Genomic DNA, 25,362 nt, shown 5'->3' on the forward strand with positions numbered 1-25,362 from the left:
GCTGCGATGTATTAACTAATGTCGGGCATGGCGCAGTTATCAATTGATCTTTGCTGTGGTGTTGCCTGTAGTATTTTTTCCTCTGTACTCTAAACACTGTTAGTGCTGCAGGCCGAACCGGAGTCCTTCTAATGAAACAATTACAGCACTGCTACTCAATATGCAAAGACGAACACCTCCAGCAAAAGCTGATAAATGCCTTTGTTTATGATCTCCCTCCCACCCTACCCCCCGCTTGTTGCTTTATATAGGGAGAGTGGTGAAATTTACTGACTTCCTCTTCGTTTGAAAAAGTTTAATCAAACAAAAAAATAATTGATGCTGAATGACCGTCAGTGGGGAAGAAAATGGTTATAGGACCAGCAAAGTGTCAGTGTGAACGAGCTGTGTGTGTGAATCCACGCAAGGTACTGATGATACAATTACAAGGGGACTATGCTAAGGATGTTTGCCAGATCATTAAGGAACCACCTACTCACCACCAACACAAAAAGGAAGGTGCTGTGCTAGCCAGGCATGCATTTTAGACCACTAATAGCTCTCTCAGGCTCAGAGCTTAGCAGTAAACTGTGTATCTGTGGCTCATGAAAGATAATGAGTTTAGTGCATCAGACATCTCTTTTGTTACCTAAATCGAAGGAGTCTAGACCCCAGAAAAGGGCACTGCCCACAGAAAACATAGCCATGATGTCACTAGTTCTCTTGCTGTGAAGAGATGATGTTTTTTGACTGGCTGGGATGCAGATGGTTAGGATGGACATATAAATGTATATACTTTCACACACACTGTAGAATACATAGTGATACTGGAAATTAGCCATTCGGTGAGACTAGAAAAGGTGGTCTGGAAATCAGTGTGATCTAGTGGTCTTCTGGGTCCTACTCCCAGATCTGCTGCGTTTTCTTGGGCAAGTCATGTCACTGTTTTGTGCCTCAGTTTCCCCATCTGTAAAATGGGGATAATACTGTTTTCTGGTTCCACAAGGTTGTTTTATGGCTCAGTTCATTAATGCAGGGGACACTTTTTGAGATTCTCAGATCGTAGTATTATCATTTGGGGATTCAGCAGTGGATATGACCAATATTCCTATGATTATGAATAAAAGAAGGCTGATGAGGAGGCACTCAGAGTCACAGAAAGGAATCTCACATTGTCTAAAGCTAGAGCAGTACCAGAGCATTAGGATTCCACATTTGAGACCCAGGGGTGAATATTTAACATGCAGAAAAATGTTTCAGCCACAGGGTGACATCTCCACATCTTCTTTCAGTGATATCCAAGACTTAACTAAACATTGCTTCCCAGGCAGTTGGGGCAGCTGTCCAGATTCTCTCCTCCCTCCCCCTTAAATATTTGCATTCCACATTGTTACCTGGATACAGATGGCGAGCTGGACTGATATCTTACAGGCTACAATCTGCCCTAACCCAGTATTTTGCCTTAAAAAACAGACTTTAAAAGCATACTATTTCCTCAAATAAAGCAACATTTTTCTGCATCATTACATAAAAATGTGTGGGGCATCTGATCTTTATTGACTTAGTTTTTATAAGATATGATAAATTCTCTTCTCTCTAAGGCAGGGGTGGCCACATGTGGCTCTTCAGAGGTTAATATGCGGCTCCTTGCATAGGATCCAACTCCGGTGCTGGAGCTACAGGTGTCAACTTTCCAATGTGCTACAGGGTGCTCACTGCACAACCCCTGGCTCTGCCCCAGGCCCTGGCCCCGCTCCACTCCACTCCTTCCCCCAAAGCCCCCTTCCCTTCCCCTGAGTCTGCTGTGCCCTTGCTCCTCCTCCCCCCGCCCCCGAGCCTCCTGCACACCACAAAACAGCTGATCGCGGCGGGCGGGAGGCGCAGGGATGGAGGTGCTGATCAGCGGTGCTGCTGGCGGGTGGGAGACACTGGGGGCAGGGGGAACTGACGGGGGGCTGCTGACGTGTTACTGTGGCTCTTTGGCAATGCACATTGGTAAATTCTGGTTCCTTCTCAGACTCAGGTTGGCCACCCCTGCTCTAAGGTATGGATTTTAATCATTTTGTTAGCATCCATGAATTTACCTTACATACCTGATTGCAAAGGAATTTTCAGTCAGCTGCATAGCCTTCTTCAGATTTAGTTCAGGGGATAAGACTGTGAAGCTACCTTACCTGTAAATTCTGTTGGCCCAACTACGTCGTCTAAATTGAAACTATTTCTCTGTGTTGAAAGTATGCATAATCTGATGAATAGTGTATGCATTTCCTATACAAGATTCTTGTGGATTCTGTTTGTCTGGCATGCACACTGCTGCAAGATGCTCCCTGTGTGCCTAAGATTATAGGGAACAAGTAGGATATTGTATTATTTGAGAAACACTACATGATCATGTAACGAAAATTATATCAAATCATGAATCACAATTATAGCAACTTTACACACAAACAGCTCTCCTGCTTTATAAGGTTGTCTTCATGCTCCAGAATCACTGCAACTCAAAGTTGTGCATCAGGTAGCCAAAAGGTGGCTTATGGTGCTCTACCATGCAGCCTATGGCTGGACGAAGCTTTAACACAGATATACTGGCTACAGAGATTACTGTTCCTAGTACACTATGTTCATCCTGATCTGAATGGCTGGCTAAATTGGATGTTGCAACCTGTATTTTCTGCAGTCTGGATCATCTTATTAAAGATGAGGATGGGTGCAATCTGTTCGATTTTATTGGGTCCTCTGGTTCCTGGCAAGTTGCTGGGGAAAATGTGGGCACCTCTATTATAAATAAAGCCAACACCATTGGTAAAATAAAGCAAGCAGAAGTAGTACTTCCAGTTCCAGGGCATCCATTTTTATTTCTTCCACCTCTATTAGGAGTGGATTCTTTTATACTAGGCATTTTAAGGTACCCTGGAATAGAACAAATGACAGACTGAGATCCCCTGTCTACTGGCAAATGAAAATATTAAATATAGTCACACACAAGATATCAATTTATTATAAATATCAAGGATCAAGTAGAATACTTGAACTAGTTGAAGGATGATTATGACAGCCTTAGAAATTAGAAGGAAAATAAGGTCCTTCAGTTTCTGTGTCTGGGACTGGGTATACTGGTTCTTTGAGTACAAGGGTACTTCGGAGTGCAGGGTTGGTAGCTGATTGCCCTAAGATGCTCTCTGAAGAGAATTCAGTATCTTGTATCTTCCACAGGAACATCTCCAGATCCAGCAAAGGGGTTTGAAGTTGGATTTGCTTGGCAGGTGGCCCTTGCTACGTTTCAGCTAACCTAGCAGGAGGTATACAATACGCTGATTTTGCTTAGGAAGGGAAATGGGAGGTCAGAAAGTCTACGAGAAGGACTCCAGCCCTCATAGCTGGGAAGGAAATGTATCTGTATTTTGGACTGCTTTGTTTCTTTTTTCACTTGCTACAGTTTGATGCCTGCGGAAGAAGCACCTGCCCTAGAGCCCTAGCTAGAAAGGGCTTTGCAATTCATGTTTTTTTATTCTGTGAAAGGCCTAATGAATACAGCCCTCCAAGAAGAGGGAAGACTTTGTTATTAATGAGAACGCAGAGTGTGCTGTGTCTGTTTTTACTGTGGGGAAACCTGGGCTCTCTTGCTCTGTTACTTTACAGTGCATAAATATCTTGGAGACATTTACTTGGTGTGTTTTTTAAAGTATATGTTTTCATTCAAAAGTATCCTAATTCTTCTAAGTCCTGTCAGAGGCGTCAGAGGCTTTGACACGTAATTAATTTCTCTGGAGCTTTTCTCTAAGACCTAACTGCACATACAAACCTCACTCCAACACTTGCACTTATTTACAGCTCTGTTGCAGAAAATCGGATCTCCCATGGTGGTGTTTTTTTCTCCTCCTCTCCGTAAAAAAGATTTCCCTCAATTCCCTATCCACAACAAACACAAGCAATGGACACTTCAATAGGCATTTGAATATTGGAATTGCTTTGCTGGGTCTCATCTGAGGGCTACTGACCCTCCGTATATTCAGCTTTAAACTAAAACCCTGTTGCAGCCTTAACTATGGAGCTATCACCACCCCATCATCTACCTACCTAATATTGGCCTGTGTGTGTATATAGGTATGTGTATCTTATCTCTATTTATAAAGCTGACTTGATAGCTATAGATCAGTTTCCATTTTCCAGGCAGTTCATACCCACAGTAGAATATTTATTTTCCAGGATGGATTTTTCCATGCTTGGAGATGTATTTGGCCTCAGAAGATAATGCTGGCATGTGGGAAGGTTGAGTCAGGAGATCCGCATCGAGCTGTGGACATATATATCAGCAGCCAGACGCTAGATGACATGGCTATTGGTTTTCTTTATCTTCATCCACAGTACGCACTTGCAAGACATCCCCGAGACCAGCACTGCTGTGCCTGAAAATACTGTGAGCCAGATCACCCCTCCTCCCATTGTAAAACCTGCTGGAGGGGCCTCGGCAAGAGGAGGGGGAAATCTCTCCAAATATCCCATTGCATTATTTGTTCCCAGTCAGTCATTTGAGGGAGCAGGTTTTGCCCTTTGTGGAACAGGCCACAGGGCCCTGCAGTGAACCTGGAGAATCCCCAAAGATCTACAAGAGATCAGGGCCATCTGTGCAGAGGCCCTTTGCCCCTGAACCAGCTCTAGCACTGGGCAGCCTCCTGCCCAATCATCAGCCAAGGACTCCGAGCAGAACTGGGGTTTCCACAGACAAGATCACACAATCCCAGGTGATCTGATATGTTTCTGGTGAATCACTGTGGGACCAAGAGCTGGCTGGGAAAGAGGTGCTTCCTTTGCCTCACCCTGGCATGCCTGCTCCTGCCACTAGCCTGCCCATTTCCCCTACTGGGACACTGGAGCCTTGGAGCAAAGAAGTGGCTGACCCTCCCAGTCCGAGAAGGTCCTCTCCATGTGTATATCTGTCAAGGACACGCAAGTGCCTCATTGAGTCCTCCTCATTGAGGAGAAGCAAAATACACTGTGACACGTTCACGAGGGATTAAGCAAGTGGACAAATTCTGCTCTCTCACACACGTAACTCAGTAGCATTTCAGTTGAAGTCAATGGAGTTTATCAGTGTAAAACTAATACTAGTGGGAGCAGAATCAGGCTCCACATGTATAGTAACTGATAACACAGCTAGCACTTTAGGCCTTCAGATTACCTGGTAGGTGACAAATGTAGAAAGCAGTCCAGATATTTTAAACTTATAATTTGGGGATGTTCCTTCCTCTGCCCTAGGTTTGATTTCAGCTCCTGCAAAATAAGTAAATGTAGTTTTTAGCCAGGCTTTCTGTTAAGTTTATAGGAAAAGGAACAAGTGCTTCCTTGAAGGAAACTGATCAAAGGATTTTTTTCTACACAATAAGATTCTATATACATTGCAATATCATTATTGCCTATAGGACAGAGAGAGGCTGTGAGAGATTAATACTATTTAGAGAACCTTCTTTGTGAGACAGTAACACTGAGCCTGTCCAACAGAACTTGACCTCAGGAATATTGCTTTCATGTCTGTCCACATTCTGTCTTTGGAGAGAGCTACCTCTACTTCAGGAATACCAGTCTGCATAAGCCTTGTTGAGCATCCCCTTGGTTTACAAAACAGAAAAAAAGCATATTTTGAATTTTTTTGATGATCTGATTTGGAGAACAACTGATGGAAAGTTTAAATAGGAGAATCAGTTTCAGATGTTGCACTGTTATCTTACTCCTCAATTCAATGGCCTGCAGCTTACATACAGCTCATTAGTAGGGCCAATGGGAAGATATAGAATAAAACTGCAGGAAACAAATGTGTGGGGAAACGTTCCCAGTTTTGGTGTGAGAATGTTTTAAGAAAACATTCTTATGGTCGTTCATGTATTCACCTAAATTAAATCCCAGTGGGGGTAGTGGGGCCTTTTTAAAAAAGGCCTGGAATCATGCTGTCCAAGCTTGCCAGTGTTCTGTGTCTGGATCGGTGTTTTCTTTCTGGAGAAATGTGGTGTGCAGTGTGAATGACAAATGTACTTAGATAGGGGTGGAGGTTAGCTGTCAGGGAGCTGGCTTCAGCTTCTCCATCCTGTGCTGACTGGCCTCTGTGCAAGTTAGAGAATCACCACTACACACCAGAGATGATGGCAGATTCAAATAAATAGGGGTATTTGTTACAGTGTGCAGCATTCCAAATACCTGATCAGAATGTGAGATCATCCACGCGCACATACATATTCGTGGTGCTTTGAAATGAGCAAGCAAGCAGTTCAAATATGTGAGGTGTGGATAGCTGAATGTGCAGTCATCCAACTATACTCACCTGTGGTAGGTTGCCTGGTGTCAGGTTTTGGACTGCAACGCCCAGTTGAAAAGGGATCCTGGCAGCTCCAGTCTAGTTAAAAGTCCAGTCGGTGGTGCTGTGGGCCTAAGGAAGGCTAGTCCCTACCTGTCCTGGCACCGAGCTGCGCCCCGGAAGCGGCCAGCAGGTCTGGCTCCTAGGCAGGGGGGTCACGGGGCTCTGCACGCTGCCCCCACCCCGAGCACCAGCTCGGCACTCCCACTGGCTGGGAACCATGGCTAATGGGAGCTGTGGGAGTGGTGCCTGCGAGTGAGAGCCGCGGGCAGAGCCACTTGCGCACCTCCACCTAGGAGCCGGACCTGCTGGCTGCTTCCGGATCACTGTGCAGAGCCAGGACAGGCAGGGAGCCTGCCTTAGCCTTGCTGCGCCGCTGATTGGGAGCCACCCGAGGTAAGTCCGCACCCCAACCCCCTGCCCCATCCCTGAGCCCCTGCCCCAAACCCAGAGCCCCCTCCTGCACCCCAAACCCCTGCCCCAGCCCAGTGAAAGTGAGGATGGGGGAGAGCAAGCCACTGAGGGAGGGGGAATGTAGTGAGTGGTGGCGGGGCTTCAGGGAAGGGGTGGGGCAGGAGGTGGAACCTCAGGAAAGGGTGTGGACTCAGGAAAGGGGTGGGGCAGGGGTGTTCGGTTTTGTGCAATTAGAAAGTTGGCAACCCTAATCTGTGGTTATTTGAAATGAATGATCATTGCACATTTCTTCCACCCAGAAAACCACAAGAGATGGACAGAATGGATTTGTTTAATGTCAGTGCATGATGTGTTTAAGCTCCTTACCAAACTGCAGTACTCCTCCCACCAAAGATTCCTCACACAGCAAGCGGCCCATTCCAAAGAAGTCAAGCTGGCCCACTTACTACTTTAGACTGTGTATCTCCTGAACGCATGTTTAACAGGCAGGCGACATTATTAAGCAGCCTGTAACTGAAAAATGTAGAGCATCTGTCATACTTAAAAGTTAATCTTCCTAAAGTTGCATGCAAATACTCCAAATGACGCATAGTTTATGACTGGGAAATTTTACTAAAAATATGGGGAGCCTCTTTGATTAAAATATGTCAATAGATCTTTTACTGGGCTCCCTGGCCCACTGAATGAAACATTTTGGCAGCCACAGCACAGGTGCTGGGAATGGTGTCGGGGAACATAAGCTGGGAGTCTCATTTTAACCAAGTCATCCTCTCCTGGGAGCCACTGAAATTTGGATTTGCACTGAAGTAAAATTCTTGATTGTAGTGAGAAATTCCTCAACAAATGCAAAGACATGGTGTTACTGATGCTTGTTATTCTTTTGGGAAGAAAATGGAGACATCTCTTTTTAACTCCATTGAAATACATTGGACTAGGGGAGCTTTTGGAGTAGAAGAGTGAAAATATGATAGCTACTTTGTTATAATAAATAGTGTTTGTCCTCCTAAACCGGGTTAGTAGGTGTGTGTAATGCTTTTTTCTTTTATTCACAGTTCTGTGAGCTTATTTCAGGAATTTTAATGACTGTAATTATGTTTTTGGAAATGTTCAGGTTGGCCAGATGCAGCGGGGCATGGAATGAACAATAAGAGGTTAAATTGATGGATGACCAACAAGATAAGGATTGTGCCTCAGAAGACCATGAAACTATCCTGATTAATGGGGTGAAAGAAAATGGTAAGGAAATCTAATTACAGCACATGAAGCAGCAGTGATAACATCAAGCCAACCTATTTTCCTAGTTCATGTATTTAATTTCTGAGTTTTGCAGACATCTTCAAAATGTAGAGCAGTGGGGCAGATGGATATTTTGTGCAAATATGTTGCTGTAGCTATGAATCTTCAGTTTTTAAACCCTAAGCAACAACTGCTGCTTTTCCCCCCACACATATGTGCATGCCCACACACACATAGATCTGAATTGTGATTTTTTTTTTTTTTTTTTTTTTGGAGTTTGTTTTTTGGTACTGCACATGCTGTTGTGACCATTTTGGCAGCATGACCCCTCCAACTTGCTGTCCCAAGGTCACATTAGAATTCTAGGCACCTCTTCTGTGCATAAACACATGCTACTGGTAAAGTCATGATCCTGAGACCTGCTGAGTAATTTCAGTTCCCATTGAAATCAGTGGAAAATGATTTGCATCTTTCAGGAACATGCCCAAAATTTCCTGTATCTAGGTTTGTCTTTGGTCATTTTCAACTGCTCCATAGTTGCTTTCAAAAGCAATAACTAATTAAAAGTCTTCTTCAGTGCTATGCTTGCCTGCAAACCTGATGGAGCTTCTATAAGGTGGGTGCATAATTGGTTGGAAAACCGATCCCAGAGAGTAATTATCAGGGGTTCAGTCAGGCTGGAAGGGCATAACTAGTGGGGTCCTGCATGGATCGGTTCTGGGTCCGGTTCTGTTCAAGATCTTCATCAATGATTTAGATAATGATATAGAGAGTACACTTATAAAGTTTGCAGATGATACCAAACTGGGAGGGGTTGCAAGTGCTTTGGAGGATAGGATTAACATTCAAAATGATCTGGAGAAATGGTCTGAAGTAAATAGGATGAAATTCAATAAAGACAAATGCAAAGTACTCCATTTAGGAAGGAACAATCAGTTGCACACATACAAAATGGGAAATGACTGCCTAGGAAGGAGCACTGCGGAAAGGAATCTGGGGATCAGTGAATCACAAGCTAAATATAAGTCAACAGTGTAACACTTGCAAAAACAGTGAACATCATTCTGGGCTGTATTAGCGGGAGTGTTGTAAGCAAGACACGAGAAGTAATTCTTCTGCTTTATTCTATGCTGATTAGGCCTCAACTGGAGTATTGTGTCCAGTTCTGGGCGCTACATTTCAGGAAGGATGTGGACAAATTGGAGAGAGTCCAGAGAAGAGCAACAAAAATGATTAAAGGTCTAGAAAACATGACCTATGAGGCAAGAGTGAAAAAACTGGGTTTGTTTAGTCTGGAAAAGAGAAGACTGAGAGGGGACATAACAGTTTTAAAGTATGTAAAAGATTGTTATAAGGAGAAGGAAGAAAAATTGTTTTTCTTAACCTCTGAGGATAGGACAAGAAGCAATGGGCTTAAATTGCAGCAAGGGCAGTTTAGGTTGGACATTAGGAAAAACTTCCCAACTGTCAGGGTGGTGAAGCACTGGAATAAATTGCCTAGGGAGGTTGTAGACCAGAGGTGGGCATACTACGGCCTGCGGGCCACATCCGGCCCATGGGACCCTCCTGCCCAGCCTCTGAGCTCCTGCCCCGGGAGGCTCGCCCCTGACCCCTCCCCCGCAGCCTCAGCTCACTGTGCCGCCGGCGCAATACTCTGGGTGGTGGGGCTGCGAGCTCTTGCCGGGCCGGGCAGCGCAGTAACAGAGCCACAGCCTGACCCAGTGCTCTGTGCTGCGCGGTGGCGTGGCTGGCTCCAGCCGGGCAGCATGGCTGACTGTCCTTGTGCTCTGGGCGGTGCGGCTGTAGCACCGCCAGCCACTGGTGCTCCAGGCAGCGTGGTAAGGGGTCAGGGAGCAGGAGAGTTGGATAGAGGGCAGGGGAGTTAGGCGTGGTGATCAGGGGTGTGGATAGGGGTTGGGGCAGTCAGAGGGCAGGGAACGGGGGTTGAATAGGGCAGGGGTTCTGGGGGGGCGGTCAGGAAGGAGAGGAGGGTTGGATGGGGCGGCAGGGGGCAGTCAGGGGTAGGGGTGCCAGGGGCGGTCAGGGAAAAGGGGTGGCTGGATGGGGCAGGGGTGCCCAGGGGGCAGTTAGGAATGAGAGGAAGGGTTGGATGGGGCGGCAGGGGGCAGTCAGGGGACAGGGAGGGGTGGATGGGGCAAGGGTCCCGGGGGGGGGGCTGTCAGGGGACAGGGAATAGGGGGGCCATCAGGGGGTGAGAAGCAGGGGGGGTTGTACAGGGGGCGGAGGCTGGGCCATGCCTGACTGTTTGGGGAGGCACAGCCTCCCCTAACCGACCCTCCATACAATTTCAGAAACCCAATGTGGCCCTCAGGCCAAAAAGTTTGCCCGCCTCTGGCGTAGAATCTCCATCATTGGAGATTTTTAAGAGCAGGTTAGATAAACACCTGTCAGGAATGGTCTAGATAATTAGTCCTGCCACGAGTGTAGGGGACTGGAGGAGATGACCTCTTGAGGTCCCTTCCAGTTCTATGATTCTGTGATTCAAATTAAAATTCCTCTGAGCATTTGCTGAAGTCATTTAGCTTTCAAGTTCCTAGCACTGCGACAAAAACTGGCATTTTCATTCTTTGCAGCAGCTCTAAAATGTATTTAAACATACATGGTTAATTGCATGTTTCTGTTTAAAATGCCTTTCAATTCTACTGACTGTTGATATTTGATCATATTGGATCTTTGAGGGCCCAATCCTGTGTGGTGGTGTAGGCTCAGATCCTTGTACCCTACCAAAATGAATTTGGTAGTTGTGTTATAGCAAAAGCCTGTAGGTGCAAATTCTGTTCTCTTCCCCACAGATATAAATCCAGAGTAAATCCAGATGTATAGGTGAACAGCACTGGTGTTACCTGATAGAGTAGTGAGAAATGAAACACACATTTGTGATTTCTAGCATGACAGAATTCAGAATATATCTGTCAGTTTCAGCCAATCTTATTCTTTATCAGATACATGCAAACAGTCTGTAAAGTAATAGTGGGTGACAGTTGCTAGAGCTACAAAGAGATTTCCTGGCCATTATGCCTGTGCCTAATCTACTGCTACCAAGCAGAATCAATGGTTACCTTGTCAATAGAAACTGATTTGATTTGTAGAATCTGATACAACTTCCATGAAATGCAGTTAAACAAACAGAAATAGGAAAATGTCTTAATTAAATACTGTAGTATAGCAGTGAATTTTCTAAAGGTTTTGGCCCAGATCTTCCAATGCTGTGCAGTCACTTGATGCTGAACCAAAAGCAGGTTATGTGCTGACAGCAGTGTCTCTGGCTATGTGAGGATCACTACAGTGTAGGGCAGGGGTGACCAACCTTGGCTCCAGAGCCACATGCGGCTCTTCAGAAGTGAATATGCGGCTCCTTGTATAGGCTTCGACTCCGGGGCTGGAGCTACAGGCGCCAACTTTCCATTGTGCCGGGGGGTGCTCAGTGCTCAACCCTTGGCTCTGCCCCAGGCCCTGCCCCCACTCCACCCCTTCCTGCCCCCTCCCCTGAGCCTGCTATGCCCTCGCTCCTCCCCCCTATTCCCCAGAGCCTCCTGCATACCACAAAACAGCTGATCAGGAGGTGCTGGGAGGGAGGGGGAGGCGCTGATCAGTGGGGCTGCCGGTGGGTGGAAGGCGCTGGGGAAGCTGATGGGGGGGCTGCTGATGTATTACTGTGGTTCTTTGGCAATTTACACTGGTAAATTCTGGCTCCTTCTCAGGCTCAGGTTGGGCACCCCTGGTGTAGGGGATTGTGACTTAGAGTCAGCATGGCAGTTCTTATGCCATCATCATCTCCCTTCTGAAGGAACTCAGATATGAAATTGCAGGACTAATACGTGTTGTATGTAACTTTTCACCACTTAAATCAGCTTCTGTACCAGGTGATTGGACTTTCAAAAAGCCTTTGACAATATTCCTCACCAAAGGCTCTTAAGCAATGTAAGCAGTCTTGGGATAGGAGGGAAGGTCCTGTCATGGATCAGTAACTGTTCAGAAGGTAGGAAATAAAGAGTAGGAATAAATGGTCAGGTCTCTCAGTTGAGAGAGGTAAATAGCGGGGTCCCCCAAGGATCTGTACTGGGACCAGGGCTGTTCAGTATATTCATAAATGATCTGGAAAAAGGGGTAAACAATGGGGGGGCAAAATTTGCAGATGATACAAAATTACTCAAGATAGTTAAGTCCAAAGATGTCTGTGAAGAGTTACAAAGGGATCTCACAAAACTGGGTGACTGGGCAACAAAATGGCAGATGAAATTCAGTGTTGATAAACAGAGCCCTGCGCATTTGGATTCGCATCTGATCTGCGATCCACAAACATAGTCTGCAGATATCCACAGATTTAGTTGGAGTATTGTGTCCAGTTCTGGGCACCTCATTTTAAAAAAGATGTGGAGAAATTGGAAAGGGTCCAGAGAAGAGCAACAAGAATGATTAAAGGTCTTGAGAACATGACCTATAAAGGAAGGCTGAAAGAATTGGGTTTGTTTAGTTTGGAAAAGAGAAGACTGAGAGGGGACATGATAGCAGTTTTCAGGTATTTAAAAGGGTGTCATAAGGAGGAGGGAGAAAACTTGTTCACCTTAGCCTCTAAGGATAGAACCAGAAGCAATGGGTTTAAACTGCAGCAAGGGAGGTCTAGGTTGGACATTAGGAAAAAGTTCCTAACTGTCAGGGTGGTTAAACACTGGAATAAATTGCCTAGGGAGGTTGTGGAATCTCCATCTCTGGAGATATTTAAGAGTAGGTTAAATAAATGTCTATCAGGGATGGTCTAGACAGTATTTGGTCCTGCCATGCGGGCAGGGGACTGGACTCGATGACCTCTCGAGGTCCCTTCCAGTCCTAGAATCTATGAATCTATGAATTTGCAGGGCTCTGTTGATAAATGCAAAGTAATGTGCATTGGAAAACAGAATCCCAACTACACGCACAAAATGATGGGATCTAAATTAGCTGTTACCACTTAAAAAAGATTTTGGAGTCATTGTAGATAGTTCTCTGAAAACATATGCTCAATATACAGCAGCAGTCAAAAAAGCTAGCAGAATGTTAGGAATCATTAGGAAAGGGATAGATAATACGATAGAAAATATAATGCCACTATAAAAATCCATGGTATGCCCACACCTTGAATACTGTGTGTAGTTCTGTTTGCACCATCTCAAAAAAGATGTATTAGACTTGGAAGTGGTACAGAGAAAAGCAATAAGAATGATTAAGGGTGTGGAACAGCTTCCATTTGAGGTGCGACTTTTCAGCTTGGAAAAGAGACGATTAAGGGGGGATATGATAGAGGTATATAAAATCATGGATGGCGTGGAGAAAGTGAATAAGGAATAATATTTACTCCTTCACAAGAACTACGGGTCACCCAATGAAAATGAAGGGCAGCAGGTTTAAAACAAACAAAAGGAATTACTTCTTCACACAACACACAGTCAACCTATGGAACTCATTGCCAGGGGATGTTTTGAAGGCCAAAACTATAACACAGTTCAAAAAAGAATTAAATAAGTTCATGGAGGAGAGATCCATCAATGGCTATTAGCCAGATGGTTAGGGATGCAATTCCATGCTCTGGGTATCACTAGCCTTTGACTGCCAGAAGCTGGGAGTGGATGACGGGACGGATCATTCGATGATTGCCCTGTTCTGTTCATTTGCTTTGAAGCCTCTGGCATTGGCCACTGTCAGAAGATAGGATATTGGTCTAGATGGACCATTGGTCTGACCCAGTATAGCTGTTCTTATGTTTGCATGTTCATTATGGTGGTAGCCAGGGCTTCTCTATATCCTACCAATCCCTCCTTACTGCTTTACTGACCCGTTGGGGACATTGGCATCCAGTATAATTTAGAGTAGCCTTTAGGTAGCTCTAATTTACAGGTAGGGATTGGCCTGGCATGAAACAGGCTGAGAACTTGGGGAGTGCAAAGGAGGCCCCTCCCTCTCCACAGCTATATTGCACTCTCCTTGGCTGTAGATGAGTATTTGGGCTACTGTGTTTTCACTCAGCTTTTGAGTTAACATGTTACCAGAAAATACTGAAATAATGTTAAAATTGTGACCAAAAACTGTGACAAAAGCCAGAAAATCCATAGGTAAGTCTGAAATGCTCTTCTTGGCTCTCAGCCACTCTGTTCATTGAAGCCATTACAGTCCATTGGGTAAATACACCTTTTAACTGAATATGATCTTTAGCACCATACAGTCCCTGGAAAATCCATTTTTCAGGATTTGCACCTCACAGGAGACAAGCTCATTTTTACAGGTGTAGATCTAAAAAAAGGAGATTATATAGTTGGTAGTGAATGTTTTAAGACTGAGTTCCCGTTGTCATTTTAACTCCCCTTGTTCATGTCCTTGTAACTTTCACAGACATATTCCTTTGGGCCTCAATTTCCCATGCTGTCAGCTCAAAGTTGATTTTTTTTTTTAAGTTGGAGCTGAATTTGTTCATTTGTTTTGAAGTTAATGGAGCTGGCCCAAAAGATGCATATATAATCCCATATAATCCAATAGAAATTTTTGCACCCTCAAACTCAAAATGTCTCAGTTGTTTTTTAGTCCTCTCTAAAAAAGGAAAAGTGAACCACATTTCAGGCAAGTCAGCTCAATAGCTTTAAAACTATATATGTTTAAAGGTGGAGTGTAATGTGCCTGTGTGTGTGTAAAACATTTCATTTCCACAGGGCCCCGAAGGTAGCGTTACTTGGAAGGCTGGGTGCATGCCGAATCGCTTTAGCTTTAGGTTGCCCTTACCTGCTTAAGGCTTTAAAGCTAAAGGTGGCTCAACCCTTAACACTGCCAATCGTGTGGAGCTGCCTTAAGCCCTTTGAGCCTGATTTGACCCCATACCAGTTTCACAGCTGCAGCTGTGCCACTGTAGCACATCAGTGTAGACCTTCACAACAGCAAAGGGGGAGGGTTGTCCTGTCGCCGTAGTTAATCCACCTCCCCAAGAAGCGGTAGCTATGTTGATGGAAGAATTCCTCTGTTGACTTTGTGCTGTCTACACCGGAGGCTAGGTCGGAGACATAGCTATGCCGATGTAAGTTTTCAATGTAGACCTGCTCTGAGGTCCAGAACCCTCAACCCCATCCTGCAGTTGTTGGCTTAGCAGCGCTCCTAAGGCCATTACTGCAGGATGTTGGCAGGAATATTAGCCACAGGCCACTGATCTCCCTAGAGATTTTTGTATATCAATAGATCCACAGAATGGGAGATCCCCTGGCCATACGTCTTCCTCAAGGCACCTGCAGATAGAGGCCTGGTCTGCACTAGGAATTTACTTTGGGATAGCTACGTCTCTCGGGTGTGAAAAATCCACACCTCTGAGAGATGTAGCTATATCGACCTAGCCCCTGGTGTAGACCAGCTCTAAGTTGAGGGAAGAATTCTTCAGTTGACCAGGCTACTGCCTCTCGGGAAGGTGGATTACCTGTGCCGACGGGAGAACCCCTCCCATCCACGTAGGTAGTGTCCACACTGAAGTGCTACAGAAGTGCACTTGCGCCGCTGCAGTGTTTTAAGTGTAGACATACCCAGAGTCACTGCAGAGCTAGTCTGCAGGGAGTGCAGGGGAATATGGAGATTCATATCTTGACCCCTGCACTGTGGACCTTCCAACAGCCCCAGAATTTTGCCTATAAGTTATTAAATAAATGCACAAGTGTGTGATGTGCCTGAGTTAGTGCTGCCTTGAAAACCTTCATCTTCTGAGTTTCTTGACTTTTGTGTCCTAGTTTTCTCCTCATTAACAGTGCGGTAACACATTTGTTCTTTACTTTATATTGTATTTTATAACTCTGGGTGTTTACATAAACACATTATGGGCTAGATCCTCAGCTAATGTAAATTGGCATAAATACATTAAATTAGTTGTTTCTCATCAGTTTCAGTGTAAAAAGGTGACTATAGTAGATTGCATGGATCTCGAATCTTTCCATATGCATAAGTCCTTTTACAGTGTTTGTCCTTTTCTTGGCATTTTGAACCATTTCCACTAGACTCACAAATTTTTTATATACGCATTGTCGGTTACGTCTTTTTGTATTTAGTACTTTAGTATGGGTCAGATTCTGCCACCCTCACTAGTATTGAGTAGACCTTTATGCCTTGAGTAGTCCATTTGATTTCAGTGGGTCTACCTAAGATGTAAGTGATGACTGAACATGAGAAAGGGTATCAGAATCTGTCTCCACATTAATAGAAAAGACCATTCAGTGTGTGTGTGTGTGTGTGTGTGTGTGTGTGTATATATTTTTTTTTTCTTCTTACTCAGAGATCAGTGCATGCTCAAGGATACAACAAATTAAATTCTCTCTAGATATCAAAGGTCTGTATTTATAATTTTTTTTTTAAAGGGACACTATCAGATTAAAAATCTTATTTAAAATAATTCCTTACCTATGTCACTATAAAAGAATCTTATTGATTACAAAAATGAAAAGAATTTTAAAAATCTAATTTACTTTTATCGCTTTATAGCATTTGTTTTACTTTTTGCATTTCTTTCAGCTTGAACAATGACAGTTTTAAATTAGGGTAACTTTCTAACTCTTGAGCACTGACAATTTGCAGATGTGTTTGCAACCAACATCTGCAAAATATTTAAGTACCTGTTTCCATTGCAATTACATTTTTTAAAATATTAATAGGAACATTTCTATTAAACTTTGATTTTTTTTACAACCTACATTTTACACAGATTTGACATAACAGTATCCACTTAGCAACATGTTGTTATTGTTTTTTTTAAACAAACAAGTATCAATGTATTTTAAATATAACCCTGTTCATGTGCAAGGAGGCTACAAGGGGTAGTATGTTTGTATTTTTTGTACATCACAGAATCAATTAGTTACACAAATTAAACATTGCAGTCTTGCAAGCAAAACACTGCTGTTTTTCAAAGAATTTATTTGTTTGCAAGAGTCATCTCCCAAAACATAGCAAGAGGAGGGGAAAAGAGTCAGATCAGAATCCCAAGGTTCTTAAACTAACTCTCTTTTTTTCCCTCCCTTCCACTCTCCCTTTTTCTTTCAATTCCTCCAGAATCACATGACCCAGACAGTGATGAGAAGCCTTGCACTGCTGCAGATGCTGCGGTTACATTTTCAGCCTTGACAATAGCTCAGAAGGAAAATCAAGTGTGCCACCGAGTGCTGCCTCCTCTGACTTCAAAGAAGCCCTGTTTGTTGAGCCCTCCTTCTCCTCTGAGACTCACTGATGTACCTGAGCACACTTCAGATGACTCGTCCGCACACGCTATTTCTCTTACATCTTGTGTTACAAAGGGCATGAGCTCCTGGTCTCTGCCAGGCGATTGTGAGAAGGCTCCATTCACAATTATGGAGCCCGGAGGCATGTCAGCTCTGACTGGTGACTGCTTGATGCAGCCAAGCCGGACCTGTCTAGGCTGCTTTATTGAATCAAAGGACGGCATTGATGCAGAGCCGGGAATAAGCTTGAAAGTGGGTGATATAAATAGGGATTATGACACCTGTTCAGTCTCTGATATAGGGATTCACTGCATGAGCACAGGAGAAACCATGAGATATGGGGATCAGCTGCTTTCAGACCAGCTTTTAAGCTTCCCTATGCATAAATCGAGGGCAGCAGACAAAAGAGATGCAGAGAAATCTGACAGTGATTCAGAGGACCCCACTCAGAAAAATTATTACGAGGGATTACTATCAGACAAATGCAATGGTGAGGAACCTTTGCTAACAAATCCCAACCAGGAGTGGGGCTATTTCGAATCTTTCATTAGTGAAAGTAAAATTGAGCTGCTTGACCTTTGCTCCAAAAATGAGCTCTCTGTAAACCTGTTTTCTGAGGAAGACGTGGATAATTACATGTTTGATGATGATGATTCAACCTTGGGAAGTGACGTCTGCTCCTTAAAGATTAGATATGAATCTTTCCAAGACAACGTGAGGGAGAAGACCAACGCCCTGCAAGAGGATGCCCAGTTCAACTTCTTTCCCAGCGTGTTTGGCAACTGCACTAAAAGGGACAGCAAGAGCACCCTGAAGAGGGGTTCTGGTGGTGGTGCTGACCCTTCCCAATTTAAATCCGAAGAGGGCATCATTTGGGGGGAGGAAGAGGAGGACGGAGAGGAGGAGGACGGAGAGGAGGAGGAGGAGAAAGCTGCCTTAAATAAAACTTGCAACAGTACAGAGGTGGTGCAATATATAGGCTCTAAAAGGAGCCACTTCTTGGACTCTGTTAATTCCACAGAGGACTCTGGGGAGTTCAGCGATGACAGCACCTGCACGGAGTCCTCGGATGACGTGCTGCGGGATATAAAGGACTGTAGCAGGTACCTGTCCAGGGAACATTCCAATTCCTTCATTCAGCAGAACTATGGGCTGCGGGCAAAGAGGAAAGTGCGATACAGCGATGATTATTTGTACGATGTGGATTCCATTGAGAGTGAGAAGATTCTGGATAAGAAAGAGTGGCTCCCGGACGGACCCAAAGAGGAAGATGACGATGAATGGTGCCCAAAGAAAAGGCGAAAAGTCTCTCGCAAGGAGCCCCCAGTTATCATCAAGTACATCATCATCAACAGATTTAAAGGGGAGAAGCATATGCTGGTGAAGCTCAGTAAAGTCGATGCCAATGAGACAACTGTTACCCTAAGTGAGGAACTGCTCAGCAAGTATGAAAAACTGGCCCCACTGAAGGGCTTCTGGCAAGAGAGGCAGCAGAGCCGGATGGATTATCTTAGATCATCTCTCTATCACAAACAGAATTTCTATCTTAATGGCTCGGATGTCTCATTCCTCCCTCACCCAAGAAAGCGAAAATGCAAACTAGCAAACAGGCACAGGATTCAAAGAATTAAAGCCATTGAGCAATCAGTGAACAAACCGGGCTCCTGTTCCTCTGATCAGAAGCAGCCTTGCAGCAGTAAAGAGGATGCAGGCCTGAAAGGGATGCAGACATTAGCCATCGCTACCCCCAGCTGTGCAAACGGATTACATTTAAATGACATCACAGGCATTGCCTCAGTGAAGTACAAATCACAGGACAGGGAATATAAGGGGACAGAGAGGAAAGTGCTACGCCGAATCAAATTCAAAAGTGAAGCCAGGTTGAAATGCAAGAAAATCAAAGCTGCCACAAATATGGGAGAAATCTCCCCTGCCTTGGAAAATCAGGACACAGCACCTAGTTTGAAGGATGAAAATATTCCTTGTGCTTCAGACAGCTCCCGTATTTCTGAGTGCCATGAGGATAAGGTTGCTAAAAATTCTACTTTCCTGCCAGCCACTTGCTCTCCGGACAAGCCTCTACCACCTGCTAATATCACCACCAATGTACCCCTGATCCCCGGTGGGTATCTGCAGACATTGTTAGACGCTTCTGATTTGTCAAGTAACACTGGTATCTCATACTTCACCCAGCATCCCCCTGAACAGCAGCATTCCCTCCCAAGCATTGTTCAGGCAGAAAAGCAGTTCTCTGCTCTGCAGACAGCCCAGAGTTGTGTGCTGTCCCCGCCTTCTGAATCTGAACTGCAGCAGTCACCTGGCCACTTAGAAATCGAGCAGAGCAACTTCAATAGCATGTGGCCAACAAACAAGGCTGCCAGCAGCAACCATCAGGAATTTGCAAGTGACATGAGGGAGGCTTCTGCGTTATCAAATGAGTTTGGTGGCTCAGCAGGAGCAGACAACCTCCCAGCCTCTGGATACAGTCAAGTAAATCTGAATAGCAGCAAATTGCTATACCAAAAAAAATATGTGCCGGATAACCAACAAGTGCAGTCTGATGATTCTTATCAGTCATGTCATTTTAATAATGGAGAGGGGCGCTTTCATTTCCAACGAGGTACACTAAGTACAGATGATGGCAGACTCATTAGTTTTGATTCAGTGGGCTCATTGTCAGTTAGTTCGAGCAATTACAGTTCTTTAAGTCTAAAGTCTTGTGAAAAGGACGGCGAAGATGATATTAATGATGATTTCTTGGCCCACTGCAGTCCCAAGCTAGTGATCCAACAAAGCATAGATGAAATAACGCCTTTGAAAGAGTCTACGGACCTTTTAGACATCTCCAACTTCACACCTGATAAGTTCCGTCAGTCATCGCTTTCGGAAATGTCTCCTCCCGACACCCCCAACCTTTCCCCTCAGATAACCGTGTCAGATACCAAATCGCTAGGCAATCTGAAAGGTTTTCAGGAGACCACTCAGACTGTGCTAAGCAATACTGATAAGGTCAAGTGGAACTGTGGGGTTCTCCAGACCCAAGATCAGGCAGATAATGGGTTTACTTTAAATAATCATCAGTTTCAGTTCCATATGTTCAATGATGAAGATTCTGTTAGCCTCCTTGAAAAAAGTCCATGCTTGTCAACATTTAATGAGCCATCTGGTCAAATTAGCACCAATAGCAAAGTGTCAAAATCTAAGAGGAAAAGTTCATCCAGCAAGAATGTAGGTACAAACCAAAGTTCTCCCCAGAAAAACACTAGGAAAAAATCTCCGAAAACTAACAAAGGAACTGATAAACCACAAAGTAAGAATTCCAGGCAGACTCCCAAGTCAACAAGGAAAGGGAAAAATGCAGCTGGAGTCAATGGTGAAAAGGCGCAAGCAGTTGGCAGCAGGACAGTCAATCAGTTAAATAATACAGCCTCAACAACAAAGGCACTAGCTGAATGCATTCAGCACCGCAGCCCAACCTCTGTAAAGATAGGGAAGCATAATGGACTATCTGGTGAATGGTCACTAAGAAAAGACAATAGTACAGGCTGGTCCGAAACTAGCATAGCAAACACTAACAACCTCCTTGATGATGATCAAAGGGAATTTGAGGAACCTTCCAATATTTTATCTAACATTGCATCTGGAATGGCAGATGTTCAGAGATTTATGATGGCCTCAATCGAACCTTTATGGGGGCCTGTAGGCCACAACAGCGTCCCAGATATATTCCGGTCGCCTGAATCTAACAGCCTGAAATTGAAAACTCTTAAAATTTTGGCAGGGACATCACAAGAGTCCAAGAAAAAGGGAAATGGTAATTCCCCGGGAACTGCGAAGAATCACAAGTCAAGCAACAAGGGCTCAAGCAAAAATAATGGCAAAGCCACAACTTGTGATCCCAGTCGCCCCAACTGTTCAACTGGGTACAATATAGACATTCACTCTCCCTTTTTTGATAAAAGCTATAGTAACCTGAGCACTTTAGGCAATAATGGACCTACCCATAAAAAGCTGTACCGTCATAAATCAAGTTCTAAATCACTGAGGGATGAGAACTGTAAAGTAAAGCGAACAGACCGTGAACAGAACCATAAGGACCCATCTGTGACAGCTTCTTTTGAAAAACTGAGGTAATGCTGCACCAAACTGGCTGGAATGCACCCTTAACTTTCCTACTACCTGCTAAGCCTGCCGTTCCTCATTTTTTCCTTCCTGAAAGCAAGAGTTGCATGAAAGAGACATTCCCCTTTTACAATTTTTTTTAAGTGCATGAAAATACTTATTACTTGCAAGCTACCTAAAAGAATGACCCGTTTTCTGGCTTGGCTGGGGTTAAAAAACTAACAAGGCTACTCTTTTCTGCTGTTTGGCTTCTTCAGTTTTTAATTACTTATTTATTGAAAAAAAACAATTACATGCTCTTTTTAATGATTTTGAAAAGGAAAGACTTTTTTTTTGAACATTTTGTATAAAACAAAACACAAAAAAGAGGTTATGCATCCAAAAGCCAAGATATCTAACTAAAGGCTCTTTAGTTTGAAAATGAAAACTCATTCATAATTGAGCTTCATGTGGCAATTTTGAGTGCTTTCTAGCCCCCTCTGCTGTTTATATCATAACCTGTATCATAAAGCTTCATCTACTGTATCAGAGTTTAGAGCATATGATCCTGTTGTGGTGACTCCACACAAGCTAACTAAGATGGCATAAAATGTTTGATTTTTCTGCAGGGAATCAGACTACATTCTTCTTAAAGCAGAAACAACATTTTTGGTTTTACCTGTGTTTGAAGAAGAGACTCCTTTTTCTAGAAAGACGTTTGATGTTTGGTTTTTTTGGTTTTTGTTTGTTTCTTTCAAAATATGCCTTGTGGTATGTTGAAATGTAAGTGCTGAAATGAAGAGTTTGAAATTGTGGGAATTTATTCTTTGAAAGCAAACCTAATCTGGTATTCTCTGTGAAAGACTTTTAAAAGTCATACTGTTGTACAGTAGTTTATGCACTATTACCCACAACAACAACAAAAATTGTGCCAAACTATGAACAAGTGACTGTATTGTACATATTTTTACTTCTCTATCAACATTGGGTTGTGAGTGTTTTCTGGAACTATGCCTTTTGATTTACTATAAACATTCCAGTGATTATGTATTAACCACCCCCTTTGGAAGCACCTGTAACTCACAGTGAAAATGATGTTGTTCACTTATACAACTTACCAAAAGTTTGATGGACATAACTAAAAGTGTGCCAAATTTACTTACCTCATTTCATGGATTTGCCCTGTGGTTTAAAGCTCTCTCACACACACACACACACACACACACAAAAAGAACTTTAAAACTGAAGCTGAGAAATGTTAATGTCCTTTCTTTAGAAATATGAGCAAAAAAACCATAATGATGAAATTTTGAGTTTCATTCTAGGAGAAAGTTGAAATGTTGGAAGAATTCAGAAAAATCACTCAAGGTAAGTTTGACAGGGACTCAAGTGTCTGCATTTAGAGACTACAGAACAGCTGCTTTTCAAGTGTCTGTTTTCTTAAAGCAAAACCTGTAGCTGAAGATCATTTAAAGTGCAAAGTTATATTGCTGATACTTTGTATCTCAGTTTTATATATTTTATAATAATCTGGGATAAATGCTAAAATAGTTATAAAATTAGAACTACTACATTTCATACATTTATTGCTATTTACTTTTATTTGAGAAGTTTCTTAAACATTTTTATGCTGATCCTGTCAGAAGTGCTCTCATATCACAGCTTTGGTGTTTTCTAAGTGTTTAACTTTGCAATGCCAATATTGTTTGAAATTTTAAAATGAAAACAATTTTCAGTGCAACAGTTTTTTTCTTTGACTCGGTACATAATAAAAGAGAAAATGGAAATATTTGTGATCTCACCAAATCGAGGCCAGATCATACACAACTGGACTATATTAAGACAGTGATAAGTATTGAATGGTAAAAGTATTTTCAGAAGGCCTTATTTGTACCCCACCATGCCCTCACCCTCAAGAGAAGAAAACAAAACAAAAATTCACTTATTTTCCTTGTGCAACTGAGAGCCTGTGCATTTTGCTGCTGATTTATTATGAAACCTTGATATGCAAGAGACCTGCTAACTGAGAGCTAATGAGAGCAGAGGAAAGTAAGGTTAGGTCACATATTTATGCAATAGAAAATTATGGGTACAAAGAGAGGGGCCTTAGTAGCAATCTAATAGGAGATCACTTCCTCAACATATTCATAAGTATTGAGGTGGCATTTCAAAGTAGATAGGGATAGACTTTGTGTTTGCAGTACATGGAAGTGTTTTTGATATAGTCTGGTTTTTTTCTGTAATATTAATGGCAGAGTTGGAGGTGGCTATACATTTTTATATTAAATTATTCCCCACTTTATTAGTATTGAAAATTAGAGATGGGACTGAGTTGCAAACTTCTGACCTGGATCCAAACGCTCTTAGCATTTGGGGTTATTCAGATACTGGGGTTTTAGTTTAGCCTCATTTCTTTAATAACACGTTATTTTACTTAATTACTAATCTGCTTTGTAATTACTCTGAAAGTATCATATTAGTTGATTTGTCCTGAAAAATAACATTATAATTCTGCCTGGAGTGAGTGACTCTGGATCAGAGTATGGTAGCTCTGCAATCTCATAGTAACTGTTGATTTATGGGACACAAGCTAGAGTGCAGCATCCCACAGAAAATCCAGCAAGTGGGGAGTGAGGTCTAAGGAACCCCAGAACTGCTAAAGCAAAAGCTCTCTACAGGGATAGCTCTGCTGGGCCCCACCCTTAGGTGCATGGCTTTGCTTAAGCCATGTTTCCACTGCTTGGCTCTCTTTGTGGCTACATAGTAGCAATCTGGAAGGGAACTAAGAGCTGTGTTAAACAGTATTAATTCCTGCTTGGATGTCTACTGTGGCAGAGAATGGAGTCACAGAGCACAGCCAGTTTCCTGCCCTTCTCCATATCCATGGGGCCCCGGTGCTGTGTGGGAAGAGGCAGCACTCTTTCTCTCAATCAGTGTCACAGGTGGAGACATTCAGATACAAAGGGTCCGGTCCACATCTGGATCCCGAAGAGGCAGTCCAGGCATATGTAATTACAAAGTCTAGTTGTATTTTGTATTTATGTATCAGAGATTAAATGCTCTCTAAGGGTTGCTAACTATGATTTTCTAGAGCTGTTTCCCGTTCTGCACGTGGTGGGTGGGAGGGGTAGGAACCTGCGATCTCTGCTCTTTTGGATGTTTAGGCTGCTGCTCCTATGGAGCCAGGTCAGGCCCAGTTCTAGGAAATGGCAGTTCCCTGCTCTTTGACTCAGACCTGCCATTTAAAAGCACATTTCGGTTGGTTTTCATTGTGTTACGTGTGTTTAACATACAATTGTGTGACTCATAATAAGGTACATGGAACTGAAACATACAGCAATATTTATGGCATTTGAGAAATGTGCAATAGGACATGAATACAGTACATAAAACATATCAATTATTGTATTGTATCTTGCAAACTCCATGAATACTCAATTACCATACATTTCAGTACAATATTAATTGCAGATTCCATCTCCCTTGACTCACTCTCTTAGCCTTCTGTCTCCCATCTCTCTGGCCTCCTTGACTCTGTCATCCTTAGACTGCGCAATCATCCCTTGCCACTGAATGCCTGAAAAACAAAAGTCCTTTGGGGTAAAACATTGACCCTGCTCCACCTGTGACTCCACTGTCCCTCTGCTAACAAACTCCTTAACTTGGCTTCCAAAGCCAGAAATCTTGAAATTCTCCCTGAACCAAATTTTTGTCCTCTACCCTTGTTTACCTTTTCTGTGCGCCTGCCTAAAGCTACCTCGAGAACATTTTCATAATCTCTTTATCTTGTTCCTTGTCAAAAAGTTCATTCCTGCTTTCACCACTTATTATTCTATTATCCCGATTAGCGCATTTCCCTCTTGCATATTCCTACGCTCAAAAATTCTGGAAGGTCTAAAATATTGCAGCTAGAGTCCCCTCTCCAGGATCCTGTCACTAACTGGCCTCTTGCCATTTTTTCATCTCCAAGGATTCACTCCACCATTCCCACTCTTTATATCCCCTCCCATCTCCACTCTACATCCTTTTAATCTGCCTCCTCCACAGTTCCACTAT

At 43.4% G+C, this 25,362-nt stretch overlaps 1 protein-coding gene across 2 annotated transcripts in view; it reads left to right on the forward strand.

Annotated features, from left to right (window-relative positions):
* The window catches only part of NEXMIF (neurite extension and migration factor), a 231,997-nt gene extending 209,474 nt beyond the window's left edge, over nucleotides 1-22,523 (forward strand). For both annotated transcript variants that reach the window (XM_034780921.1, XM_034780922.1), the window contains exons 3-5: nucleotides 7,851-7,975; nucleotides 17,039-21,335; nucleotides 21,936-22,523. In XM_034780921.1, coding sequence (XP_034636812.1) covers nucleotides 7,900-7,975; nucleotides 17,039-21,335; nucleotides 21,936-22,086 — 4,524 coding nt within the window. In that variant the 5' untranslated portion in view covers nucleotides 7,851-7,899 and the 3' untranslated portion in view covers nucleotides 22,087-22,523. The remainder of the gene's footprint in view (nucleotides 1-7,850; nucleotides 7,976-17,038; nucleotides 21,336-21,935) is intronic.
* The last annotated feature ends 2,839 nt before the right edge of the window (nucleotides 22,524-25,362 follow it).

The sequence above is a fragment of the Trachemys scripta genome, chromosome 9 (genome assembly GCF_013100865.1).
Source record: "Trachemys scripta elegans isolate TJP31775 chromosome 9, CAS_Tse_1.0, whole genome shotgun sequence".
Taxonomy (NCBI): domain Eukaryota; kingdom Metazoa; phylum Chordata; order Testudines; family Emydidae; genus Trachemys; species Trachemys scripta.